Genomic DNA, 26,025 nt, shown 5'->3' with positions numbered 1-26,025 from the left:
AAATTCTGCTTGGGCGCAAAATCGAGTTTTCATTGTGCCCTTTTGAGGCTTTGGCCTTATCGTCAGTCTTTTCCCTGGGAATTCTTAATCAGTGGCATTTCAACCGTAACTATTCATAAACTTGTTGTGTTTCAGAATGAGTTTTTCGGAATGGTTGGCCCGAGGGTGGAGTAAAGATGCGAGGTTCAAAGCCATTGAGAAGAACAGGGAAAGAGAGAGCATGTTTGAGGAGTATGTCACCCAACTCAGGTCCAAAGAGCAACAGACTACCAAATCCAAACTGGGAAATGTAAGAGACCAGTTTTACAAAAACATTTTTGTTAGAGAAAAAAAAGATGATCGAAAAAATGCGTTTGAACATAAGATTTCAGTCCGTCTGGGTAAAAGGTACAGAAAGAAATTCAGAGTAGCAAAAAATACTTAGCGAGCAGTTTGTTAGAATTTCTAAGCGACAAAATTGTCCCAAAAAATTTCAGCAGTGTTAAAAAGGATAAAGAAGATTAAACTTCAGACATTCAAAAACAAGCTTCGATCAGATCTTCAACTTTTGTGCCAGCGTACCAGCAAAATTGTTAAACATGTTCATATGCTTCATCAAAGATGGTCAAGCCTCTTGAGATTCTCAATTGCAGAAAAATGAGAAATTAAATTTGAAAACTTTTTGAATCTTTAGGGATGAATTGGGATCTGTTGTCTTTCGTTTGCTCTCAACCAAGTTTGTAGGAATTAGCTCTAGCGTTGGTCTTTCTAACGAGATTTTTTGTCCGACTTTTGAGAAACGTGATAAGCTGGTGACGGCCGAGAGCAGCAAGTTGCGCTGCAGTTCTCTTAGAGCTTTAATAGTCAAGTGTACTTTCAAGAAAACTTCCGAGGAGGCGAAAAGCAACGGCGAGTTGGTAATTTTGCTGTTGTAAACCCGCGGCGTTTTTTGCGCCCTCTCACAATTCCTAGACAATAATGTTTCAGGGTTTTGTGGGATCTTAATTAATTGCTCTCAAACGAGGTTTGTAGCAATTATATTAGTCCTGTCGGTCTTTTTTATGCGATTTTTTGCTTGACCGATTTTTCGTCTCACCCATTTGACTTTTCGTCCTCAAAACTGGATAAACAGGTAGCGCCCAGCGGGCATTAAGTGCTGTTGGAGCCTTTCAGCTCTGTTTCAGCTCAAACTGTTTTAGAGACTTATACTTATGCTGTGAGGGGCGGGTCTTGAGGTCGAAGACCCCCCACCCCCCACGCGCGATGTTACCCCCCCCCGTGTCTAGTTACTGACGAACAACAGCTCGCTAAAAACACGCAAATTTATACTAATTTGCACAATTTCAAGTTTTTCAAAATTTTCGACTTTTGAGTTTTATCAGCCCTAGATGTCAAGGAACCTCCTCTAGGGTTTAATAACAGGTTACTGCATAGTTTCTGGTGGTAATGGAATGGTTTCAACATTTTAACATCACGAATTTTAGCATTTTTGACAAAGTGCATTTCAATTGTTTTCCTTATTCAGGTCTTTCCAGACCCAGGGGCTTAGGGGGTTTAATAATAAAATACGGACAAATTTTTATTGGCAATTGAATAGTTTTCAACTTTTAAGTATCACACAATTTTTTTGATAAAACTTGCATTTTTTTAAGTTTTTTATGAAAATGTTTGTCTTCTAGGGTTTTCAGCCTCAAGAGCCAAGGAACCTTCTCTAGGGTTTGACAATAGGTTACTGTATAGTTTCTAGATGTAATGTCTTTCAAGATTTTAACATCACAAATTTTAGCATTTTTTTCCACTAAACTTGTAATTTTTTTCAATTTTTGACAATTGGTCGTTTTTCGGCTTTTCTAAGCCTCAGGGTTTGATAATAAGTTACTGGCAAACTTTTGTTGGCCATGGATTAATTTTCATTTTTTCAATATCACAAATTTTAGGAATTTTTTTTAAACTTGCAATTTTTTCATGTTTTCTGAATTCTTGTCTTTTAGGTTTCCCCAGCCTCAAGAGCTACGGACGGAACCTCATCTAGAAATTGATAGTATGTTGCTGCCTAGTTTTTAGATCTAATGGACTGTTTTTCAAGATTTTAATTTCACAATTTTTAGCAATTTTTTAAAAAAAAATTTGCAATTTTTTCCAGGTTTTTGAATTTTTTCCGGCTGCAGGGGCCCTGGCACCTCCTTCAAGGTTTGTTAATAAGCTGCTGCATAGTTTATAGAGTTAATGGAACGGTGATAAATAATTATATGACTCCAGTTTCAGTTATTTTTGGATAAATTTTAATTTTCAAATTTTTGGAAAAATATTATCGTGTTCCAATTTTATGGATTTTTATGAGCCAGTGAAACTGTTTCAGGCTGGAAACAGGGATACTTGATGGTCTCTTGAGACAAGACTCTCCATTTAATTTGCCTTTTTCAGGTTTTTCCTGTTTGATTCATTTGTTGGTTAGGGTTTCCTTCCTCCTCTTTCTCGTTCACGTTTTATTTTTATCTCTCTCTTTTTGTTGATGCCGCACTTCAGCTGCTGTTGTATGCTGTAATGTCATCTTTTATCCTCATCACCGCTGAGTCATAGTAGAAATATTTTTTATCATAAATTACTTAACAAGCACTTTTTAGGAAATCATTGTTAATTGCTCTCAGAGCAGTTTGTAGCAAATATATTACCTTTTTGTCTCTTTTATGCAATTTTTCGCTTCGCCGGTTTTTCGTCTGACCCATTTGACATTTCGTCATCAGAAACGAGACGAAGAGGTAGCACCCAGTGGGCATTAAGTTATCGTCTAGCCTTTCTGCTCACTAGTCTCCAAGTAGGCGATTCACAAACTGTTTTGGAGACTTGAGTTCAGCTGTTTAAATTGTGAAGGAGAGAATAAACATAACCAACTAACGTCGGGCGAATTGCTCTCAAACGAACGGCGAGCGGTTGCCTTCGTCAGTAGCTAGCCAAGGAATGGTGAGGCAAGCTTTAGCTAAATTGAAGGGCCGTAAGGTGAGCGCCGTACTTATGGCGTGTAGGGCGGTTCTTAGAAATTGATCTCTCACAATTCCTGAATCCACCTTTGCACCCCCGCTGCGGTGCGCCCACCTTACGGCCCTTCAATTTAGCTAACGTTAGTCGTTCAACCTTAGTCGGTTATGTTTATTCTCTCCTTCACAATTTAAACAGCTGAACTCAATTGGCATTAGCCTACTAAAATTCAAGTGAAATTGTGCCAAATTTGTTTCATTTTTTATCTTTAAATAACCTCTTATATCGTTATTTGAAGCCCCGCAGTGAATTTAACTCCCCCATACGCACACAGTAACCCGCCAGACTGAAGTCGGCTGCAATTATTTAAGCGCCCTCTTTTTTTAAGTTTTAAAGTTTGCTTTACTTTTCTATAACGTTTTTCGTTTTATTCGAGTCACCTTACTTTCAATTTTGACTTCTGGTTTATCTCATTCTGTTTCTACATAATATAGAACTGAGTCATGAAATTTTTGCAATAAGGTCCAGGTAAAACGATCAAATTCAAAACAAACAAGACAGACCAGACCCAGTCCGTTCTTAAATCAAGTGCATTTGGTTATCAGAGTTCGTAAGATCGAATATGGATTGACGTTGGTTATAAGCTTAACAGCCTGGGTTTCAAAAAAGTTCTATTTATGTGTAGTCTAAAAAAGCTGCGCACCGAAATGGAACTTTTTGGTGATTTGAGAAAAAGGCTGTTATTAATTGTTCTTGAACAAAGTTCATAGCAATTATTGTAAACGTGTGTCTTTTTTATGCAAAATTTTTGCTTGATAGTTTTGACTTTTTTAGTGACTTTTACGCCCTTTTGCGTTTCGCGTGATGTAAATTTCTCTCTCAATCACAATTTCAAACAGCTGAACTCAATTGGCGGCAATTTAATACTAAAAGTCAAATGAAAAGTGCGCCGAAACTGGTGCCATTTTTACTTTAAATCTTAATAGTGGTATATGTTAACCTCTAATGTGGTTATTTGAAGCCCACTATTGAACTTCTTAGTCCCATTTAGGCTCCGCCTCCCCCCGAACTGAAGCGTGCTGCAATTGTTTAGAGCTCCCACTAGTCGTTTGAGAGCAATTCCTCCGACGTTTAGTCGGTTATGTTTTGTTTATTTTCTCTTTCTAAAGTCAAGGTGGTCTTCAGTGGCTATTTTCCGAAAATGTGCCGGCTATGTTTTTAAGAAAAATTTTCTGTAGAACAGGTTGATTTTTAAAGTAATTTTTCTCAGTGACCGATTTTTAAAGGAACATTTGAGTTAGTCAGATTAGAACTAGTCAGATTTGTATGGAAAAAGTCAGGTTTTTGAATGCAAAAATATCAGAAAAAGTGAAGCTTCTGTATGCTATACTTCTGTAAAAATATAAATATAAAATAGTTTTGAGTTTCTAAAGACAGCTTCTCAATCCATGTTTCTACGCACGAATAAGATGGGACAACCATAGCTCTTGTGCACCATAACACTTAGTGCCCTGGCTAATATTTTTTTAAAATTTTTTGCAGGTAAGATAGGTTTCTAAGCCTAAGTTGCACAAATGTTTTGTGCAGTGGGCTCAGTGGTACGCATTTCATGAAACAGTTTTATGGGATTTAATATTTTATACAAATCTAAGCGCTTCAATTTTTAATGCTTTAGAACAAGTTTGCAGATATTAAAATTGCCGTTAATTGCCATTTTTGACTTGTTCTCTAATGAACAGTTTCCTCTAATTGCCTTTCCTCCGTGTTTATTGTTTCCCTCTTATGAGAAACTTGACTACGGAGAAGTGCTTATTAAATAATTTTATAAGTAATGTGAAGCAGTTCATTTCAATGAAGTATTTTCATCGTTCTTTTTTTAAATTGCTTCTGTTAATTGCTCTCGGAACTTTATTTATAGCAATTATTGGAGTCGCGTGTGTCGTTTCTCATGCAAAATTTGCGCTTGACCGGTTTTGTTCGAAAATGTTTGTTTGCTCGCTTGAGTGATTTGATTGTTTGTCCAAAGAAACGGGATAAACTGGTCACAAGGAAATTGAGGTGCTGAGCAGCTTTCTTATGAGACTTTCTAGGACCTGTGTTTTGTTAATAGCCGCGTCCTCAATTCTAGGCGGCTATTATAGCGCTCCTAAATTTTTTTTACAATTCAAAGAATTTGAATTGTATTGGGGCGCTGTCTTTTTTAAGATCTGTTCACACATTTTCATGATTTTTGAAGTCAAATTGGAGTAGTGATTTTGGTCACGCCGAAACAGGAAGTCGAGCGAAAAAGCGAGTAGTTTTGCGGCGTGAATTTTTTTCGCTCTAAATTTAAAGTAGAGTGAGAAAACGGTGTTTGAACAGAAATTCGCTTTCTCGCTGGTGGTTTTTTTGTTCACATGCGGCAATTTCACTTTGATTTTTACAGTTTTTTTTCAATTTTTTGGATCGGATTTTTTTTCTAAATGGTTTTCCCAATCCATTCATAGTCCGTTCTTGGTCTAGTTTTCTGTTTAGTCAATGAAAATTCTTTGAATTGTACGTCAGGACTTGTCCTGCTATGTTTTTTTACTTCGTCTAACAGATTTTTGTTTCGTCTTACCGTGACTTCTTGGAATTGACTTTTTCAATGACTTACCTCACTCAAAAAAATGACTTCTGAGCTCACTTATGAAACTTTTATGAATATTTACTTATTAAAGGTCAATAGTGTGCATCTAAGTAGTGCCAAACATATGCCCTAATTCTTGAATATTAGAGTCTTGAGTTTTTGATTTCGAATATTAATTTTGGGATCTTTTCCGTTTGTGCCCCCCCAAAAAATATTGCACGTGCATCGGGGGATGCAAATAATATGCGCCCACTAAGCTGAGGGGCACAAACGGAAAAGATCCTAATTTTGAAAAGCTCTATTAGGGCTTTCTCCTTATAGAGCTTATGTGTCTCATAAAAATGACAGTCTGAAGCTAACCCAAAAAGTCTAGTGGTCTGTCTATTTTATTTCTATAGTTGTTTCAATTCATGTAACGCCACAAGCGTCTATCGCGGCTATTTTCCGGCAATCTGCCGGCTATGTTTCAGTGAAGCTGCTAAGAACGCTTTTTTTGAGGCAAAGATGGGAAGGAAGGTTTTGAGTTGGAAGATTTTGAGAAGAGATTTATCCTCGCTCACTGAGGCCAACCTCCTTAAGCTTAAGCTAGTAATAAGCGACGCGAACCCCTCACCTGTCGCACGAAAGCAATTTGTGCGATGGTTTAAATTTTCAAGCATAGGAATATTGAAATACTTGATAATTGCAAAGATGATGAAAAATAGGGTATCATAACTGGAGATAGATGTTTTATCAGAATTTGGCAAATCAAATTGGGTGTCATTTTACGACTCTTCAGAAAAATATTTTTTGGACAAAATTTTTTACGTAATCATAACCATTTTCAGTTTTTCTTTATTTGAGTATAACAAAATTTCAAATTTAACCTTGCTTACTTTTGTAACGATTGTCCTGAACGCTCATATATATCCAGAAGCAAGCTGCAAAATGAACTCTAGAATAACAGTTGCCTCCTAACCAAACGTAAAAGCATAAAAGCGACAAAATTTGTCTCGTTTCAGTTAAAAGAGCAATTTTTCTCCCTTCTGAGTGAGCAGAGTTACCTGGACGAGACGGCAAGGTGGAGTAAATTACGGAGTCTGATAGAGGATGACTCCAGATACAGAGAAGTGCCATCTAGCTCTCTGAGGGAACAGTGGTTCAACGAGTACATCGATGAGGTACGCGACCTTCTATCTGATTTCATTTTAACGCCGACTATTAGAGGATATCATTGACCGCTATATACCGAAAAACTTGGTGTGGCATGTTAATCTCTCATCAGGCTAGTGGTTTGCAAAAATTTGCAAACTTTTCCTATTTCGGGAGTTTTGAGGCGTAAAACGTTGGATTCTGCTAAATATAAATCTTATGACATTTTTGTATGGTAGAGCCAACAATACTAGAGCGTTGTCAGTAACACTGAATTTATCTGCATTCCTATAATAATAATTTTCCTTTTCTAAATTTATCGACCAATCAAAAACAGGAAGCTTGATCCTTGGTTAGCGGTTTATCGGTTTTGGGGTAATTAATTATAGTTACTAAGTTTTTACAGTTACTTAAGGATGTTGCCGAAAATAAGGTATTGTACATACTCTGGTTCAAGAAGGTATTTTTCCTTGGATTTTTCCGGAACCGTATTATGGGACAGTACTAAGAAGGCGCATTTGATTGCTTTTCAGGTGAAAAAGAATCTAGACCCGTCCGAGGTGCGAGAGATGGAAAGGAAGAAGCGGACGGAGGAGAGCATGCGACTGAGACAGGCTGCAGTTGCCGAAGAGAGAGAACAGAACAATAGAGTTATCACAGAGCAGAGATTGCAACACAGGAGAGAGGAGAGTGTGCAGAGGTTCAAGGCACTACTCACTGATATTGTAAGAGAATTCTGTTAAGATGTAGGATGTTTTAGCGTCTTTTATGATATCAAAAATTTGCTAGGAACTGTTGACCGACTAGCGTTCAAGATTGATTTGACATTAGTGAATTCTTACACTTTGGTTGCAGTGGTGAAATATATCAACAAAAGTCAGGAATCAAATCATGCAAATCGAGAAGTCAAATCCGATAATGAAAGTAAAATTGAAGCTTGAGCTTCAACAAGAACTAATAGTATCCATAAGTTTTCAATTGGCTTTTGAAGAGCTCGTATTTCTTTTGATCTCAGGTAACCTTATAGTTGGTTCCGGAATTGCTCACCGTACGATCATGGTGATGACGATATTTCAGAGGCACATCACCTGTACACTTTTGGACTCATAGTACTAGTACTGGTACTTCGATGTTGGGAAATCAGGCATTTGGATCTGTATCCCAGCAAAATTTCAATTCGTTTGCTGAGTGTCCGTGAACACATCAATGCAATATTTACAACTCTTAAGAGATAGGACTGTCCATTAAAACTAACATCGTTAAAGACTGCCTAAGTATGCCAGTAATATCAATTATATTTCGTCATTCTTTTCTCGAAGAACAGTAAACTTCCAAGAAACATATCTTGAGAATTGGGAAACATTGAAGGTGTTAGGTGTTACTGCTCTACAGACTTTGTAACTCACCAAGTTTGAGCAAAATTGATCTGGTTATGTTTAGGGAGACTTCATCCATTATTTCTATGCCTATTCTCTTCGTCAAATTCCAGTATAATGTCGAAAAGTTGTGATAAAGTATCGAGCATGAAGAATCAGACTCAAATAAAACTTATAAAATATTCACTATCTATTAATAGAATGAACTCAATTCTGATTGGACAAAAAAAATAAAAGTATAAATAAGAAATGTATAACACGAATTTTTCATTCACTCTTCAATTGATTCTTGCGAAACTTAGTGCTATTTGTCATCCTCAGAACTTGTGAAATTTTCTCATCTTAGCCGAATACTGGACGCTTGCGAACCTCAACACTTAAAAAAATATTTGGGAAAAGAAACATAAAAGCCGCACTTGGAACTTAAATATTAGTACGAAACTCCTGTTAGAATCACTCTGCAGAGAGTTACCATATAAAGTATGAAGTATTTTTGTTGTCCGATTCAGATCAAAGACAGTGAGATGACATGGAAGAATGGGAAGAGACAGATGAAGAAAGACCATAGATGGGCAGGAGGGGGTCTGGATGACAAGGACGGAAGTGGACTCCTCTCCAGGGAGGACAAGGAGCAGCTATTCAATGAACATATTGAACAGGTACATGCTGTGACAACCAATAAGCTGAGACCTGAAAATTAAGATTGCTTCTAGAACCCAATTGCATGCGCTAAGTAAAATAACCACTTAAGATATTGGAGCTTAGAAGACTCTAAATAAGTAGGTCAGACTTAAGCTAACAAAAAGTCCAGATCATGGTAAAATTTACTGTTATACAAAAGCCCTGATTATGTGAACTTTGTCCACTTGATTTGTGCACCGAAGATGGATTCTTATTAGGTTATTTTCTGAAGCCGTGTAGCGAATGAGCCCCAATGAAAGATTTTAATTTGAATAACTATCCGTAAATTGTGTGCTTACAGTTGGGTGAGAAGAGGAAGCAGCAATTCCGTGAGATGCTCGACCAGAGTGAGGGCATCACGTTCACCACTGGCTGGAGGGATGCCAGGAGGAAGGTAAAGGAGGACCCTAGATACGAGAAGTTTTCATCAAGTGACAGACGGCGCGAGAGGGAATACGAGGCTTGGAAGGTACTCGATCACTCATTTTCCCATTTGAACTTACTGATTTTCCCTTTGATTTTCCTAATTTACCTATTATACAGCTTAGCTACGTGGCTTCTTTTGCCAAAGATAATCTGTACCTATTGCTGAGCTATCGTGTTCGCTGTGTTTAACTGATAGTTTTAACCGGAACAGATTTGTTATCACGTTTTTTTTGATCATTTACGCATACTGCAGCCACAATTTAAGGCAAATTGGTGCTAATGGCGCAATCTAATAAATTTGCTAGTGCCTGTAGCTAATTTTAAAGCATTGGGAACAATTGTTAAGGATCGTTAAAGTAAGTGTATGGTTCAGGAACGCTCGAGGAGGCAGATATTCATGCTTTGAAGGGCGATTTTGGACTTTCCCCATTTTTGCACCCCTTCCCCGCTTTTATCCACCTGCTCTGAGAGTAGCCTCCCTATGCTTGAGTTAGCTACATCCAAAGCCAACCCTCGCCTGTCCTTCAGGAGCATTTTGTCTGACATAGTCGGTTATGTTTTATTTTTGCGCGATCTACTTTCCTATCTCATCAATTGCTCTGAAACAAAGTATATGCTAGTTATTTGGGTCCCATTAGTCTTTTTTATAGCTGCGAAGCTGTAAGCTGAGCGTAGCTATATTGCGGTGCTCTTGGTTTTTTTTTGTTTCGTCGTCTGACGCTTTATTTTCGTTTTACATTTGTTCTAGAACATTCTGTCTCGTCACTGCTTAAATGGCTTTTTCGCGCTTGATTTCACGCTTTCTGCGTGACCTAAATTGCGGTTATTCAGAAACAGAATCTGTTCCTAAAACAAAGTTGATTGTAAGAATACAGATTGTATGGTCCGACAGCCGAGTGGTTAAGGCGACTGGCTGTTAATCCGGAGATCGCGGGTTCGAGACGCGACAGGGAAACTTTTTTTGCACCCAAAAACAACCTCCTTTGAAATAAACTTGTAAGTTTTATAGGCGGCGGCGATAACTATTATCAACTCACTTCTGTATCCTTTCCATCTGTATTTTACGGCACGCAAGTCTATTTCGCAGCTATTCCGGCAATCTGCCGGCTATGTTAATCTCTGGTCAGTTTTGATTTCTGACTGATTTCACTTGTAACCTAAATCCCCAAATCTTCAAGCAGGCTAAAATGTAATAGCCATCCTGTCGTGCGAGAGTAGTTCGATAGACGTTTAATTGCTCTCAAACGAAGTTTGTAGCAATTATATTAGTCCTGTGGGTGTTTTTTATGCGATTTTTGGCTTGACCGATTTTTCGTCTGACGCTTTTGACTTTTCGTCCTCAAAAATGGGATAAACAGGTAGCGCCCAGCGGGCATTAAGTGCTCTTAGAGCTTTTCAGCTCGGTTTCAGCTCAAACTGTTTTGGAGACTCATACTTATACTTATGGTGTGAAGGGCGGTTCTTAGAGGTTGAAGACACCCCCACTGTTGACCCCCCCCATTGCCCCCATCCCCCCACCGCGCTGTTGACCCCCCAACCCAGTGTTGCCCCCCAATAAGCCTCGGGTGCACCCCCCCCCCCCCCCCCTCCCCCTCCCGTGGCTAGCTACTGACGAACAACCGCTTGCTAAAAACGCAAATGTATACTATTTTGCAATTTTTTTCAAGCTTTTTGATAATTTTTGACATTTTTTGATTTTTACCAGCCCTAGGTGACAAGGAACCTCCTTTAGGTTTCACAAATAGGTTAATGCGTAGTTTCTAGTGGTAATTTAATAGTTTCAACATTATACCATCACGAATTTTAGCATTTTTTTGTAAAACGTGCAATTTTTTTCAAATTTTTTGACATTTTTTTTCCTTATTCAGGTCTTTCGACCCAGGAGCCGGAAAACCTCCTAAGGAGTTTAATAATAAGTTACTGACAAATTTTTAATGGTAATGAAATAGTTTTTCAACTTTTTAATGTTACAAATTTTAGCATTTTTTTTTAAAACTTGCTTTTTTCAAGTTTTTTTGAAATTTTTTGTCGTTTTTTAATTTTTTTTCAGCCTTAAGAGCAAAGTAACCTCCTCTAGGGTTTGCAAATAGGTTTCTAAATAATTTTTAGATTAAATGGAATGTCTTGTAATATTTTAACATCACGAATTTTAGCATATTTTTGATATTTTTTGCCATTTTCCATTTTTTTAACATTTATTATAGTCAATATTCAGATTTTTTGAGCCTCAAGGGTTAAAAAAGCCTCCGTTAGGGTTTGATAATAAGTTATGGGAAATTTTTTGTTGTTCATGGATTAATTTGCAAATTTTTAATATCATGTCTTAGCAGTTTTTTTTTTTGAACTTGCAATTATTTTTGAAGATTTTTGAAGTTTTTTGTCATTTTTTAGGTTGCTCTAGCCTCGAGGGCCACGGGACTTCCACTAGGGTTTGATAATATGTTACTGCATAGTTTATAGATGAAATGAAATGATCTTGGAGATTTTAATATCACGAATTTAAGCAATTTTTAAAAATATTTGCAGTTTTTTTTTCATTTTTTTAAAATTTTTTCCGGCAACAGAGGCCCTGGGACCTCCTCCAAGGTTTGATAATAAGCTGCTGCATAGTTTTTAGAGTTAATGGGATTGTCATCAACATTTTTTATGACTTCAGTTTTTGTAATAATTAAAAACTTTAAAACCTTATGTTTTAAAGTTATAAAATTTAAACTTTTAAAATTTTTGGAAAATTTTTATATTCCATGCGTATGGATCTTTTTGAGCCAGTGAAACTTTTTCAGGCTTGAAACAGGGATACTGGATAGTCTCTTGAGACAAAGATATGGTTCTTAAGATATTAATGTCTGAAATTTTAGCAAGATTTTGTTAAAGTTTGCAATTTTTTCCAAATTTTTTAAATATTTTTTGTCCTTTTCTGAGTTCAACGACCATTACTGGCCAACGAAACTTTTCAAGTCTTGGCGATGGGTTACTTGACCGAACTTTCGAGACAGAAGATGGTTTTGATTTATTTTTATTGCCGAGTTCAAAACTATTTTTTAATTTTAACTTTTCAGTTTTTTTCTCTATGATTTATTTGTTAACAAGGTTAGAAAACTAGAAGTTGCAGTGTCGAATCCAATCATAGAAGATATTGCTGTCTCCTTTTCTCTCTATCGGTTGGGGTTCCTTTCGTTCTCTTTCTCGTTCACGTTTTATCTCTCTCTCTCTCTCTTTCTCTCTTTGTTGATTCCGCACTTCAGCTGCTGTTATGTGGCGTTCTGATCCTCATTATCAATGAGTTATAGTTGAAATGTTTTTGTCATAAATGATCTAACAGGCACTTTTAAGAAACCATTGTTAATTGCTCTCAAAAGCAATTTGTAGCAAATATATTAATCCTGTTTGTCTTTCATGCAATTTTTCGCCTGGCCGATTTTTCGTCTGACTCATTTGACTTTCGTATTCAGAAACGGGATAAGTAGGTAGCGCCCTGAGGACACTAAACCGTGGCTAGCTGTTGACGAAGCCAACCGCTCGCCGGTCGTTTGAGAGCAATTCGCCCGACAGTAGTCGGTTATGTTTTATTAATAGCTCTTTCATGCCAGCTAATCAATCGACCACTATCGCGCTATTTTTTACAGCTGCGAAGCTTAAGAGTAGTTATATTGCTATTCTTGAGTTTTGTGTCGTTGCCTGACGCTCGTCAGTCTTGGACTCTCTTCTTAACGCCCTCTAATCGGTCAAAGTGAAGAGATCAGAATCAACAAAAGAAGTGGGATACACCGATGAAGCCCGTTCATTGAATTGTAGTGAAGTAGATTATGGAAGTTCATCGGAGATAATGATAACTGGTATTAGTATTTAACTTAATAGCCTTTAGTTTAGAAGGTGAGTGCAGTATAACTAGGTAATCTAACTATAGCTGTTCGCCAAATTATGAAATTTTTGACGCTGAAAAAAGCGGTCAGTTTGTATCCTTTTTTTTTTCGAAATTCGTCTTAGACAAATTTTTTAGCTGATCGATTGATTATTCGGCTGGCACTCTGACATTGTCATCAAAATCTGATATAAATTTATAAAGCCCGAGTGCATTCGGTGTCTTAATAGCTCTCTTAGAGCCTTTCTAGTCTCTAAGTGTGCGCGATTCATCGAAACTGTTTTGAGGAGACAGAAAATAATGACGTGAATTGCGGTTCTTTATTGCGGTTTGAACTCCCCCTCAGTCACTCCCTCGCAATTCCTTCTCTCTGGCCTCGCACACTAGTGATTTGGACCTAACGTCCAGCTCTTTAACCCAACTTCCTACCTCCTACTACACACCGACAGCAAGCTGGTCGTTTACGAGCAATTCGCCCGATGTTTGTCCATAGTGTCCTGTTTCAATCCTATTTGACGTTAGGGTCAAGGTTGGACGTTGGGGGTCAATGTGGCCATTCTTCGGCAATCTATCAGCTGTTTTGAGAAGTTTGATGTATTTCTGGTACAACGCTGTCGAGTTGGCTGCCTAGTTTTCAGTTTGTCTTCTCTGCATATTGATGTCACGACTGTTTGTTTTGGCTAATATCATAGTTATAGTGCTTAAGAAGTTTTATCGGCCTTCTATATGCTTCGAAAAGCAAGTTAAACTTTCGTGTATTTAAACTTTCAATTTAAACGTAAATTGTTTGAAGGGAGATTTCTTTCACATACAGATTCTTAAGCAAAATGTAACATCTCAGCATCTTATGTAAAGAAAAATTTTCATTTTCGGTCTAATTTTTTTCCATCTTTTTGAGACTGCAGATCTACAAAGCTATCGCGGGTATTTTCTAGAAATCTTCCAGCTATGTTTTCTTTTAATAGCCGCACATCGATAGCTGGGGCTATTATTGGCCTTCTCTTGGTTTTTTATTTCGTCGTCAAGATTTTTGTTACGACCATATGACGTCACAACCACTTCAAATCTGCTTTTTTTTTCATTCGCTCATGCAATTTTAACTATAATGCGTGCATGACGTTGTTTTTTGCTCTTAGTGAAGCGATTTATTTTCAATAACGTGATTAAATTTTTGTTCACACGGAACTTACCTCACTCTCAAAAATGACTTTCTGACTTTGAAATTGACTTTTATGTATTTTAATTCAAAGAGATAGGGTCAAATGAATGTGTGTCACTCTAAATAGCGGTTTTTTGAGAGCACCTAATAGAGGGAGCAATAACTTATATAAGTTCTTAATCAAAATTTAACATCTCAGCCTTCTTTGAAAAGACTAATTTTTTGGTCTGTCTTTTTTAATAGCCGCCCTCATCTTCTCAGCCGGGTATTATTGCGCTCGTATTTTTTTTTTTACTTTTTCAAACTTTTTTTCGCTTTACCATTTTGCCGCTTTTTCGACATTTTGCGTGAAATCTTTTTGACTTCTCTAGGCTAGTTTCTCTCTTCTCTCATTCTGCTAAAAGTGAATTTGAACATCAGTTGCTAAGCAAAGCAATTCAAAATGAACAGAGTCGGTATAAAAAATTGAAGTCAGAAATAGAAACGGGATAAACCCATAAAGCCCAATTTTAGATGCCCGCTATTTGAACGTCGTTCCTATAAGTCTTAGTTACCACCTCTAATGCTTATTGGTGTTGATAGTAGCCCCTGTAGCCTCTCTCTAAGAAACAGAAGTATGTTCAACTACGAAATGCCATCAAAATAAATTGGACTTAAAAATATTTTTGTACAAAAATTTTTTTTTATAGCTGCGAAGCTGTAAGCTGAGCGAAGCTATATTGCGGTGCTCTTGGTTTTTTTTGTTTCGTCGTCTGACGCTCTTTTTTCGTTTTACATTTGTTCACACGGCAAAGCTGAAAAAGTCAAATTTTCTGAATGACTTCTTCCTCTCACTAACGGCATTTGCGCGCGTGACGTCATTGCTCACTCGCTTTAGCAGAAGTTTTTAGGTTATTTGCGTGATTAGATTTTGATCATACGTGACTTACCTCACTCAATAAAATGACTTTTACACTTTAAAACTTAAGTTTAATTTGAATTTGTTTAAGGTCAAAGGAACTCCTATGTGCAGTAAAGGTCCCTAATAAGAGGCTTATGCGGAATGAATTTTAACAAGCTTTATTAATTTATCGCTGAATGTTTTTCACCTAGTTTTTTTGAGCGGCGTCGATTTTTTTTTCAATTTAGATCTGTATCTGTTTCTATCTCTATTATATGGCACGCAGGTCTATTCTTTCGCAGCTATTCCGGCAATCTGGCGGCTATGTTTTTCAATATATTCTATTCGTTCAATCCCAATCATGCTTATTGGAATCTACGGCGGCTATTTTCCGGCAATCTGCCGGGTATGTTTACTGTTTTTTGAGACTGCAGTTCTACGAAGCTATAGAGGCTTTTTCTGGTAATCTGCCAGCTATGTCCTGATTATAGTGATTTTCGTTTTCTGTAAGCAGGGAGCGGAAGCCTTTTTGATGTAGAGTTAAACTTCTGGTCGGTTCCGTCCTCGTTTTTATCAGGGAGCTCGACGTATTGTTCACGTTCATCGCTTTCACCCATGTCAGTTTTTCACCTTTGACTTTACCTACCTCACTCAGTGTTTCTATTGAACTGAGATTAACAAATTTATTGAACAAATTCACTCAATGTGGTGTACAATCATGGTCCAAATCAAAGAGATTAACAGAGAAAGAACGGTCATTGAACCATAATGAACTAGGTTACACCAGAGATAACGCTAATTGGTATTAGTATTTATAAATTAGCCCTCAGTTTAGAACCTGAGTGCTGTACAAGTATGTAAACCCAAACCGTTCACCAAATTATAAACTTTACGCCAAAAGTATGCGCGATTCATCGACACTGTTCCGAGTGAATTGCGGTTCTTAATCTTTAAAGTTTCACCTCCCCGAAGTCGCCCCCACTCACACCTCCCCTGTTGTTTCCTGTTTCAATCCTTCGGGACGTTAGGGTCAACGGTTGATCTCGAGTGTCAACGGTGGCTATTCTCCCACAATCTATCGTTTTCACTCATGTCATATTTTTACTTTTGACTTTGCTTACCTCACTCAGTGTTTCAATTGAACTGAGTTTAGCAAATTTATCGAACAAATTTACTTAATGTGGTGTACAGTCGAGGTCCAAATCAAAGAGATTAACATTTAAAGCACGGTCATTGAATCATAATGAACAAGGTTACATCAGAGATAACGCTAATTGATTTCAGTATTTTTTATATATTAGCCCTCAGTTTAGAAGCTGAGCGCTGTATAAGTATGTAATCTAAATGAAACCTTTCACCAATTTATTAACTTTACGCTAAAAGTGGTCAGTTTGTATCCCTTCTTTTTTATTTGGTCTCTGTCAAAGTTTTGAGCAATTACTTTGGTTTTGCGGGCTGGCGCTTTTAATCTCTTCGACCTCAAAATCTGATAAAATCAGGTAAAGCCCGAGGCCATTAGGTGGCTGAATAGCTCTCTTAGAGTCTTAGGCCTTTTTTGTCTCTAAGTATGCGCTATTCATTGAATCTGTTTCGGGGAGACGCAAATCAAGGGTGTGAATTGCGGTTCTTAGAGTTTCTCCGGTTGTTTCGTGTTTCAATCCTACTAGACTTTAGGGTCAGCGGTCTACATCGGGTGTCAACAGTGGCTATTTTGCCGCAATCTATCAGCTGTTTTGCATTTTTGGTACTACTCTGTCGAGTTTTCTGCCTAGTTTTCGATTTGCTTTTTGCATATTCATGTTATAACTGGTTGTTTCGGCTATTATCTAAGTTATATCGGTTGAAAGTTTTATTGGCATCCTGTCCGCTTCGAAAATCAAGTTCAAACTTCTCACGTTTTTTGCCTTGGAGACACTGATTGACAATAAATTCACACGGGAGGTACTGAGCGCTCTGCAAAACCTGGTGAGCTTTGGAGCCGCTGGAAAAATTAGCAAAATAATTTTAGAGAATGATGTTACTTTGTTTCTACTGTTTTCCTAATATCAAGAAAGCGGTAGATGGCTATTATTGGTCTTCTCTTGTTATTTTTTACTGTTGAAAGAATTGTATTGGGGTGCTCTTTTTTGAGATCTGTTCAAGCATATTCATGATTTTTAAAGTAAGATTGGAGATGATTTTGGTTACGCCGATGCAGGAAATGGAGCAAATATTCAAGTGGTTTTGCGGTGCGAAATTTTGATCTAATTTTAAAGTAGAGTGAGAAAACGGTGTTTGAACAAAAATTTGCTTTTGTGATAGTCATTATTTGTTTGTTCTGCAATTTAACTTTGATTTTCACTGTTTTTTTCGATTTTTTCGAGTTTTTTTAAGTGGTTTCCCAATCCATTTATAGTCCGTTATAGGTATAGTTTTTTTGTTTACTCTATGAAAACTCTTTCAATTGTGGCAGGACTTGTCCTGCCATGTTTTTAATTGCTCTTGAACGAAGTTCATAGCAATTGTTGTGAACGTGTGTCTTTTTATGCAAAATTTTCGCTTGACAATTTTGACTTTTCGAGTGACTTTAACGCCCTGGACTTTTTGCTTTTCGCGTGATCTAAAATTCTCTCTCAAGCACAATTTCAAGCAGCTGAACTCAATTTGCGGCAATTTAATACTAAAAGTCAAATGAAAAGTGCGCCGAAAATGGTGCCGGTTTTTACTTTAAATCTTAATAGTGGTATATGTTAACCGCTAATGTAGTTAATGGAGCCCACTATTGAACTTCTTAGTCCCATTTAGGCTCACTCTCCCCCCTGACTGAAGCAGGCTGCAATTCTTTAGAGCTCCCGCTAGTCGTTCGAGAGCATTTCTTCCGACGTTTAGTCGGTTATGTTTTGTCCAGATTTTTGTTACGACCATATGACGTTGCAATCACAAAGCGGAGTAAATGGTGGCTTTTTTGACATTGTGTCTGTCTTCCTTGTGCATTTTCTTTTTAATTGCTCTAAAAAGAAGTTTGCCGCAATTATATTGAACCTGTTGGTCTTTTTGTGATTTTTCGCGTGACCGATTTTTCGTCTGACGCATTTGACTTTTCGTCCTCAAAAATGGGATAAACAGGTAGCGCCCAGCGGCCATCAAGTATATGTTAGCACATGAATCTTAGCGGACCGAGGGGGCTAATATTCATGTGCTAACTTATTTAGAGAACCAAAGGGTACGAAGGGAATTAAGAGAACAGTTTTGTAAATTATTAAACAAGAAGTTTTCGCCAATTTTTCTAATTTTTTCATGTTTTTCAGCTATTTCGATCATTTTCTGCTCCAATCATCGCTAATTCGTCATTGCTGGGAAAGAGGGCGAGAGTATTGGGAGAAGCCTTTTAAAAGTTGCGAATAAGCCAAATGTTTCCCTTTCCAAGGCGAGGCAAGTGCTTTCGTTTCAGTTTTTGATGGGAAATGTCAAAAGTATTGGTGGATTTGGCCTCACCGCCAAAAATTGTTTCCTTACAGCGAGCGGGCCGCTGAGTTAGGGCCGCAAAACTTAGCATTCCACTTTTGCACGTGCTAATTGCACGTGTCTCCAAGTTTTAGCGACCAAAGAATTCGTACCGTGGGTTCTTTAAGTTCTCATAGAGCCTTTCAGTTCACTGGTCTCCAAGTATGCGATTCACAGAAACTCTTTTGGATACTTCTAGCTATGATGTGAAGGGCGATTCTTAGAGTCAATGGAGTTTAGACTGTTTTTCAATTCAATAAGCTAATCTGTTATAAGTACGGCGCTGCTTTGTCGATATTGTTTTGTCTTGGCCGAAGTTGTTAATTCCTGGTGTGGTTTCAGGAGACGGCGTACATGCGTGCCAAGCACAATTTCAAAGACCTTCTGAAAGAGACGAGAATGATCACTCACAAAAGCTTCTCAATGGTCAGGCAAAGTGAACAACACATGCACGACATCGAAGAAATATTGAAGGTATCGGGTCACCACTGTTCTGTCTTTTCACCTCTATTATTTTCACAATTTATCATTTCACCCTGAATAGCTCACACCTCTTTCATTTGCACTCCATTTTCATATTTTTAATAGCCGTGAAGTGAAATCGAGACTGTTTTTGGTTTCATCTTGATTTTTTTGCGAGTCAAAGAGGAGCATTGTTTTATATCTTTTTTAATATTGTTTTTTTACCTAAAAGTGAATGTGAGTAAAACGCTGTAGTGAACGACGAGCGATTGAAGATTTTGCTGAGCGAGCGAATTCCATGGGCCGCGATTAATGAATGAACTATTGACTTGGAGAAGTTTCTTTTGTACCGTGTAGTGCATATATTTAGCCAATTTTGGCAATTTTCCTCCATTTTTGCTTGGTTTTAGGGCTTTAATGTAAAAAATTTGATCTTCCATTGGATGAGCAAAACTCTATTGCGTTAATCATTTGGTAATAGTGTTTTGGCAGCCCATTATTGTATTTCAAATAGGAATTTGGCAGTGAAATCGCTAGTTTTTAGTTGATTGATTAATAGCCGCCGTCAGGCTCTCAACGGCTATTATCTAGGCGCTCCCCTTTTTAAAATTCAAAGAATTTGAATTGTATTGGGGCGCTGTCTTTTTTTAAGATCTGTTCACACATTTTCATGCTTTTTGAAGTCAAATTGGAGTAGAGATTTTGGTCATGCCGAAACAGGAAGTGGAGCGAAAAAGCGAGTAGTTTTGCGGCTTGAAATCTTTTTGCTCTAATTTTAAAGTAGTAATGACATTGATTTTAAGTGTTTTTTCAATTTTTCTCTTTTTGCCGAATAGTTTCCCAATCCCTTCATAGCCCATTCTAGGTTTAGTTTGTTTATCCAATGAAAATTCTTTGAATTTTGTCAGGAATTGTCCTCCTATGTTATTTATTTTTACTTCGTCGAATAGAAATGTTTTTTGCTTAACCTCATTTTGCCGCCTCATTCACATTTCGCATAAAAGATTTTGCGGGTAAATGAGAAGTGAAACTAGAGTGGCGAATCTAATAAACTGGAGTAGTAAATAGAACAAAAATAGCGCGATTTTGTTTGAAACTTTTCATTTTACCCTTGAATTGGGTTGAGAAGTTGATGTTTGATCAAGTGTTCGGTTTTTGAAGGATTTTTTTCACGTGGGGCATTTTGACTTTTATTTTTGCTCTTTTTCTCCTGAATTTTTAACTAAAGGTTTTAAAAGATCATACTTGTAATCTAATAATGCATAGTTGTGCTTTTATATTCATCCAAGCGCGATTACAGTGATTACGCCTCATGACTTAGGGCTCGTTTGTTTTTATAAAATGATGACAATTTCTTTGTGTTGCCCTTTTTCGTTGTTTTTGATCTGCTACTCGCTCTAATTAATTGCTGTTCCCATTGGCGCTCTAAAGAAGTGTGATGGAGTCTATGTAATGGTTTCAATTGATATCAAAGTTTTAGCTACTTAGTCACAACTTGTTTTCAGAAATATCAATAGTTGTTTTTAGTCTGGCCCAGTTTTGTAGTTCTTGTTGCTGTATCGCCTAATCTCATTAATGTCCGTTAGCATTATTTATTATTAAGGCATACATGAATGTTTTGGCTTCATGAAAGTTAATGAATGTTTTGGTTTCATAGTTTATCTTTTTGCTAGTTTCGCAAGTTTTCTCAAATCACTCAATCTGTTTAATCAACATGAGAGCTGCCAATAATTGAGACAATTATTTCAACTCATTGGATATGACTTTGACTCTCGAACGAAGTTTATAGCAGTTATTGTAAACGTGTGTCTTTTTTATGCAAAATTGTTGCTCGACAGTTTTGACTTTTCGAGTGACTTTAACGCCCTTGACTTTTGCGTTTTGCGTGATCTAAAATTCTCTCTCAATCACAATCTCAAGCAACTGAACTCAATTGGCGGCAATTTAATACTAAAAGTCAAATGAAAAGTGCGCCGAAACTGGTGCTTTTTTTCACTATAAATCTTAACAGTGGTATATGTTAACCTCTAATGTAGTTATTTGAAGCCCACTATTGAACTTCTTAGTCCCATTTAGACACCCCCCCCCCGACTGGAGCAGGCTGCAATTGATTAGAGCTCCCACTAGTTGTTCGAGAGCAATTCTTCCGACGTTTAGTCGGTTGTTTAATTGCTCTCAAACGAAGTTTGTAGCAATTATATTAGTCCTGTCGGTCTTTTTTTAATGCAATTTTTCGCTTGACCGATTTTTCGTCTAACGCATTTGACTTTTGGTCCTCAAAAACAGGATAAAAAGGTAGCGCCCAGCGTGCATTAAGTGCTTTTATAGCCTTTCAGCTCTGTTTCAGCTCAAATGTTTTAGAGACTTATACTTCTGGTGTGAAGGGCGGTTCGTGGAGGTTGAGACACCCCCACTGTTGACCCCCCCACCCCAATTATTGCCCCCCACCGCGCTGTTGCTCCCCGCGCAATGTTGCCACCCCTCCCCATCAGTCCCTCCCCCCCCCAAAAAAAAAATTTCAAAATTTTTGTGATTTTTTGAGTTTTTGCAACATCACGAATTTTAGGTTTTTTTTTTTGACAAAATGTGCCAATTTTTTTCAATTTTTTGACATCTATTTTTCATTATTCACGTCTTTCCAGACGCGAATGTTTTTTGAAAATGTTTGTCGGTTGTTAGGTTTCGCCAGCCTTAAGAGCCAAAGAACCTCCTCTAGGGTTTGACAATAGGTTACTGTAGAATTTCTAAAGGAAATGGATTATTTTTCAAGATTTTAAAATCACGAATTTAAGCTTTTTTTGACATAAGTTGTAATTTTTTTTCAAGTTTTCCGATTTCTTTTGTCAATTTTAGGTTTTTTCCGGCTCAAAGAGCCACGGAACCTCCTCTACTTGTTTGATAATAAATTACTGCATAGCTTCTAGATGTAATTGAATGTTTTTGAAGATTTTAATATCAACAATTTTTATAAAATATTTGTAATTTTTTCAAGTTTTTTTAAATCTTTTTGAATGTTTCATCATTTTTTCCGGCAACAGGGTCCTAGGAACCTCCTCCAAGGTTTGATGATTATGAGGTTAAGCTTTCGCACAGTTTCTAGAGTTAATAGAATGGTTATCAATATTTTAATGACTCCAGCTTTAGCAATTTTTTCAATCAAATTTTTTTTTTCAAATTTTTGGAAAAATATGTTCCAATTTTATGGATCTTTATGAGCCGGTAAAACTATTTAAAGCTTGAAATAGTGATACTGGATAGTCTCTTGAGACAATAAAATGGTTTCTGAAGATTTTAATATCTTGAGTTTTAGCAAGATTTTTGTTAAAATTTGCGATTGTTTTCAAAATTTTTGAATATTTTTGTCCTTTTCTGAGTTTAACGATCATTAATGGCCAACGAAGCATTTCAAGTCTTGCAGATAGGTTACTTTACATAACTCAAGAGACAAAAAGGTTTTGAACATTTTCACTGCGAAATCTGGAGGCTTTTCTTTTAAACTTTGCAATATTTTGAAAATTTTTAAAATATCAGTTCTTTTTAATTTATTGACTAACAAGGCTAGAAAACAAAGTTGCAGAGTCGAATCAAGCTAAAACTAGCCTCACTAAACCGTGGCTAGCTACTGAAGAAGCCAATCGCTCGCCGTTCGTTTGAGAGCAATTCGCCCGACGTTATGTCCTGAACACTTCTTTTTTAAGTTTTAGTCAATTTTTGAGTCGCGCCTGTTTCTGTTGAGTTTGATCTTATCGTGTGGCTTAGTATCAAACAGTCCTCACTGCCTTTATAGTGCTGCGTAATTGTTGTATTTTTAATAGCCGAGTCTGGATTTCCAGGCGGCTATTATTGCGCTCCTATTTTTTTTTCGTCTAACAGATTTTTGTTTAGTCTTACCTTGACTTCTTGGAATTGACTTTTTCAATGACTTGATTGACTTCTACTGCTTTGCAGTTTAAATTTGTGTTTCTGACGTCATTTCTGCTTTTAGGTTAATTGCGTGACTTACCTCACTAAAAATTACTTCTGAACTCACTTATGGAACTTTAATTTTTATGAACATTTACTAGTTAAAGGTCAATAGTGTGCATCTAAGTAGTGCCAAAATTATATACCCTTATTCTGACTATTAATATCGACTATTAATTTTGAAAAAGCTCTATTAGGGCTTTTTCCTTGTAGAGCAAATGTGTCTCATAATAATGACAGTCCGAATCTAACCCAAAATGTCTAGTGGTCCATTAAAAAGGTGGTAGTCGATCTGTCAATCTTATTTCTTTTGTTTCAATTCATGGTAGGCTACAATCTGCCGGCTATGTTTTATTGGCTGAAACTTTTAGCTGTTGTTTAACATTTATTTCAGAAAGCTTTTTCAAGACTTTGAATCTTGATTTCCTTCGTTGTTTGTCGGTCACATTTTCACCTACATATAATGGTCTTTTAATGACCGCCAAGGTTGTATGCTGTGGTTATGGAGTTTAATGTATAGTTTTTTGTTTATTCTTACTTTGACGCAATCATTTTTCAGAACAGGATTCTGATTTTACCTAATATCTATGTTTGCGCCTTTTTGCATTGTTTTTGATTTCCACTTGTTTGTTGGTTTTTGTACTCATTCTAATAATAAACAGAGAATACACTGTATCGAAATTGCGTAAATGGCGTTTGTGTGAACAACGAAAACATTAGCATTAACTGTAAAAACAGTCATTTTTGGTAGGAGTAATAAGAAACAAGCTTCTGTCAGCCAAATAAAATAAATCGAGAAAATTTTGCGCAAAAATCTAATGTGAGGCGTAGTTAGTTGTTGATAAACAATTCAGATTTGGTGAGCATGTCCTGTATTAGTAAAAAATAATCTCAAATTATTAGAGGAAGAAGATAGTGACTTTTTGGCGATAAATGTGTTATTAATTGCTCTCGAACATGTTTAAGGCAATCAATTTAAACGTGTCCTATGCAAAATTTTTGCTTGACCGTTTTTGAGTTGCTGTTCTTGAAGTTTTTCTGGCTTGGTGACGCTGGAGTTGTAGATTTTTGAGCGATGTAAGTTGCTCTCATTCTTAATATAAAGCTAATGCTAAAAACTGATTTTGAGTGAATGAGAGCTCACGGCATTGTAGCTTAGTTGTTAAGGTTTCAGACTCTTATTATTCTAGAGGTCCGTCGTTTCCGCACCTTTTTTGGCACCCATAAATCTTTTCTGTGGGGGCCCCCTGTAAGTTAAGTTGCCCCGCTTGTCCGAGACCAATTCCGCCGACGTTATGTGGTAATATTGTATCCCTGTCTGCTTGATTTCCATTATTACTTTGCTCCTGTAAAATGTCAATTTTTGAATGGAGATTGTGAATCATCAGGGCTGACTAGATCCTGACGTAATTGTTTGTTTTCAGAAAGACAAACGGTACTTAGTATTGAACAGTATCAATCAAGAGAGACGGAAAATGATTATGAACTACTTGGAGGATGTCAGCAAAAGGGGACCTCCCCCTCCCCCCACTGCCTCGGACCCCACAAGGAGAAACCTACCACCCCTCTCAGCTTCATTACCCGCTGCCGAGTAGAAGTGACAACCTGGCACTCATTTCAACTCAGTACACGTGCAAAGGAAGGATTAAAATAATTTTGCCTTTTACATGATTTGGCAGCCCGCGCTAAGTCGAAATTTTGCAATACCGTCTGTAATCTTCAAGTGTGGCAGATATGGATAAATTGTGTTGTGGTGTCAAGGAAACTGGAAAACTATACTTAACATACTCAAAATTGCATTTCATTATTATGATCACCTTAGATATTCGATATTTGTTTTGTTTTGAATTTAAACAAACTGCATGTATATACAAAAAAGTCTCTTAATAAAACTCTAAACATCCAAAGATTGCAATTTTCGGTCTGCTGGATACCATTTTTAATTGCTCTTGAACTAAGTTCGTACAATTATTTGGTTCCTGTTGCCCTATGCGATTTTTGGCATAATTTTTTTTTGCTGACGCTTTTCATTTTTCGTCCTAAAAAATAGCATAATTGAATTAAGGTCTGTTAAGTGCTCTCAGAGCTCTACTAACCTCCAGGTAAACGTTTCGACAAAACGGGAGTGATTTTATTAATTGCTCTCAAACAGTTTGGATCTTATGTCCCCCCCCCCCCCCCCCCCCAAGTAATGTGTATATGGGTACCTCCGCAACATAGAGCCGCGATACGGTAACCATATACACATTACTCTAATTCCCTTTATATATCCACTACTCTATATTCACTTCTTTTATTATAGCTGCGAAGCTGTAAGCTGAGCGAAGCTATATTGCGGTGCTCTTGGTTTTTTTTTTTGTTTCGTCGTCTGACGCTCTTTTTTCGTTTTACATTTGTTCACACAGCAAAGCTGAAAAAGTCAAATTTTCTGAATGACTTCTTCCTCTCACTAACGGCATTTGCGCGCGTGACGTCATTTCTCACTCGCTTTAGCAAAAGTTTTTAGGTTATTTGCGTGATAAGATTTTGATCATACGTGACTTACCTCACTCAATAAAAGACTTTTGCACTTTAAAACTTAAGTTTATTTTGAATTTGTTTAAGGTCAAAGGAACTCATATGTACAGTGAAGGTCCCTAATAAGAGTCTTCTGCGGAATGAATTTTAACAAGCTTTATTAATTTGTCGCTGAATGTTTTTACCTAGTTTTTTGAGCGGCGTCAATTTTTTTTTTCACTTTAGATCTGTATCTGTTTCTATCTCTACTATATGGCACGCAGGTCTATTCTTTCGCAGCTATTCCGGCAATCTGCCGGCTATGTTATTTTAAATCTATCATTTCTTGTCTCACTTAGTGCAAGCCACTAGTACAGAGTTAAGCTGGTAATTAACCATTATCAGACGGATAGTTCGGGTTCTATCCTCACTGACTCCAGTGAATGTATCCCAGATACTAGTATAAAACTAGTGAGACGTGTAAAAAGCACGTAAAACCAACTTGCGAAAAACTTGAACAAAAATTGAAAGAAATATTAAAAT

The 26,025-nt window shown here is 37.0% G+C and overlaps 1 protein-coding gene across 1 annotated transcript in view; it reads left to right on the top strand.

Moving 5' to 3' along the window:
* The window catches only part of LOC142354391 (transcription elongation regulator 1-like), a 63,076-nt gene extending 38,147 nt beyond the window's left edge, over positions 1-24,929 (top strand). Inside the window, exons 11-17 of the mRNA XM_075406670.1 lie at positions 136-289; positions 6,565-6,723; positions 7,228-7,419; positions 8,580-8,729; positions 9,053-9,220; positions 18,904-19,035; positions 24,411-24,929. Of these exons, the coding sequence (XP_075262785.1) occupies positions 136-289; positions 6,565-6,723; positions 7,228-7,419; positions 8,580-8,729; positions 9,053-9,220; positions 18,904-19,035; positions 24,411-24,581 (1,126 nt within the window). The 3' untranslated portion in view covers positions 24,582-24,929. The remainder of the gene's footprint in view (positions 1-135; positions 290-6,564; positions 6,724-7,227; positions 7,420-8,579; positions 8,730-9,052; positions 9,221-18,903; positions 19,036-24,410) is intronic.
* The last annotated feature ends 1,096 nt before the right edge of the window (positions 24,930-26,025 follow it).

Source organism: Convolutriloba macropyga, chromosome 15 (genome assembly GCF_964194025.1).
Source record: "Convolutriloba macropyga chromosome 15, txConMacr16.3, whole genome shotgun sequence".
Taxonomy (NCBI): domain Eukaryota; kingdom Metazoa; phylum Xenacoelomorpha; order Acoela; family Convolutidae; genus Convolutriloba; species Convolutriloba macropyga.
The sequence above is the reverse complement of the archived record's forward strand: the minus strand, read 5'-3'. Positions and strand labels throughout refer to the sequence as shown.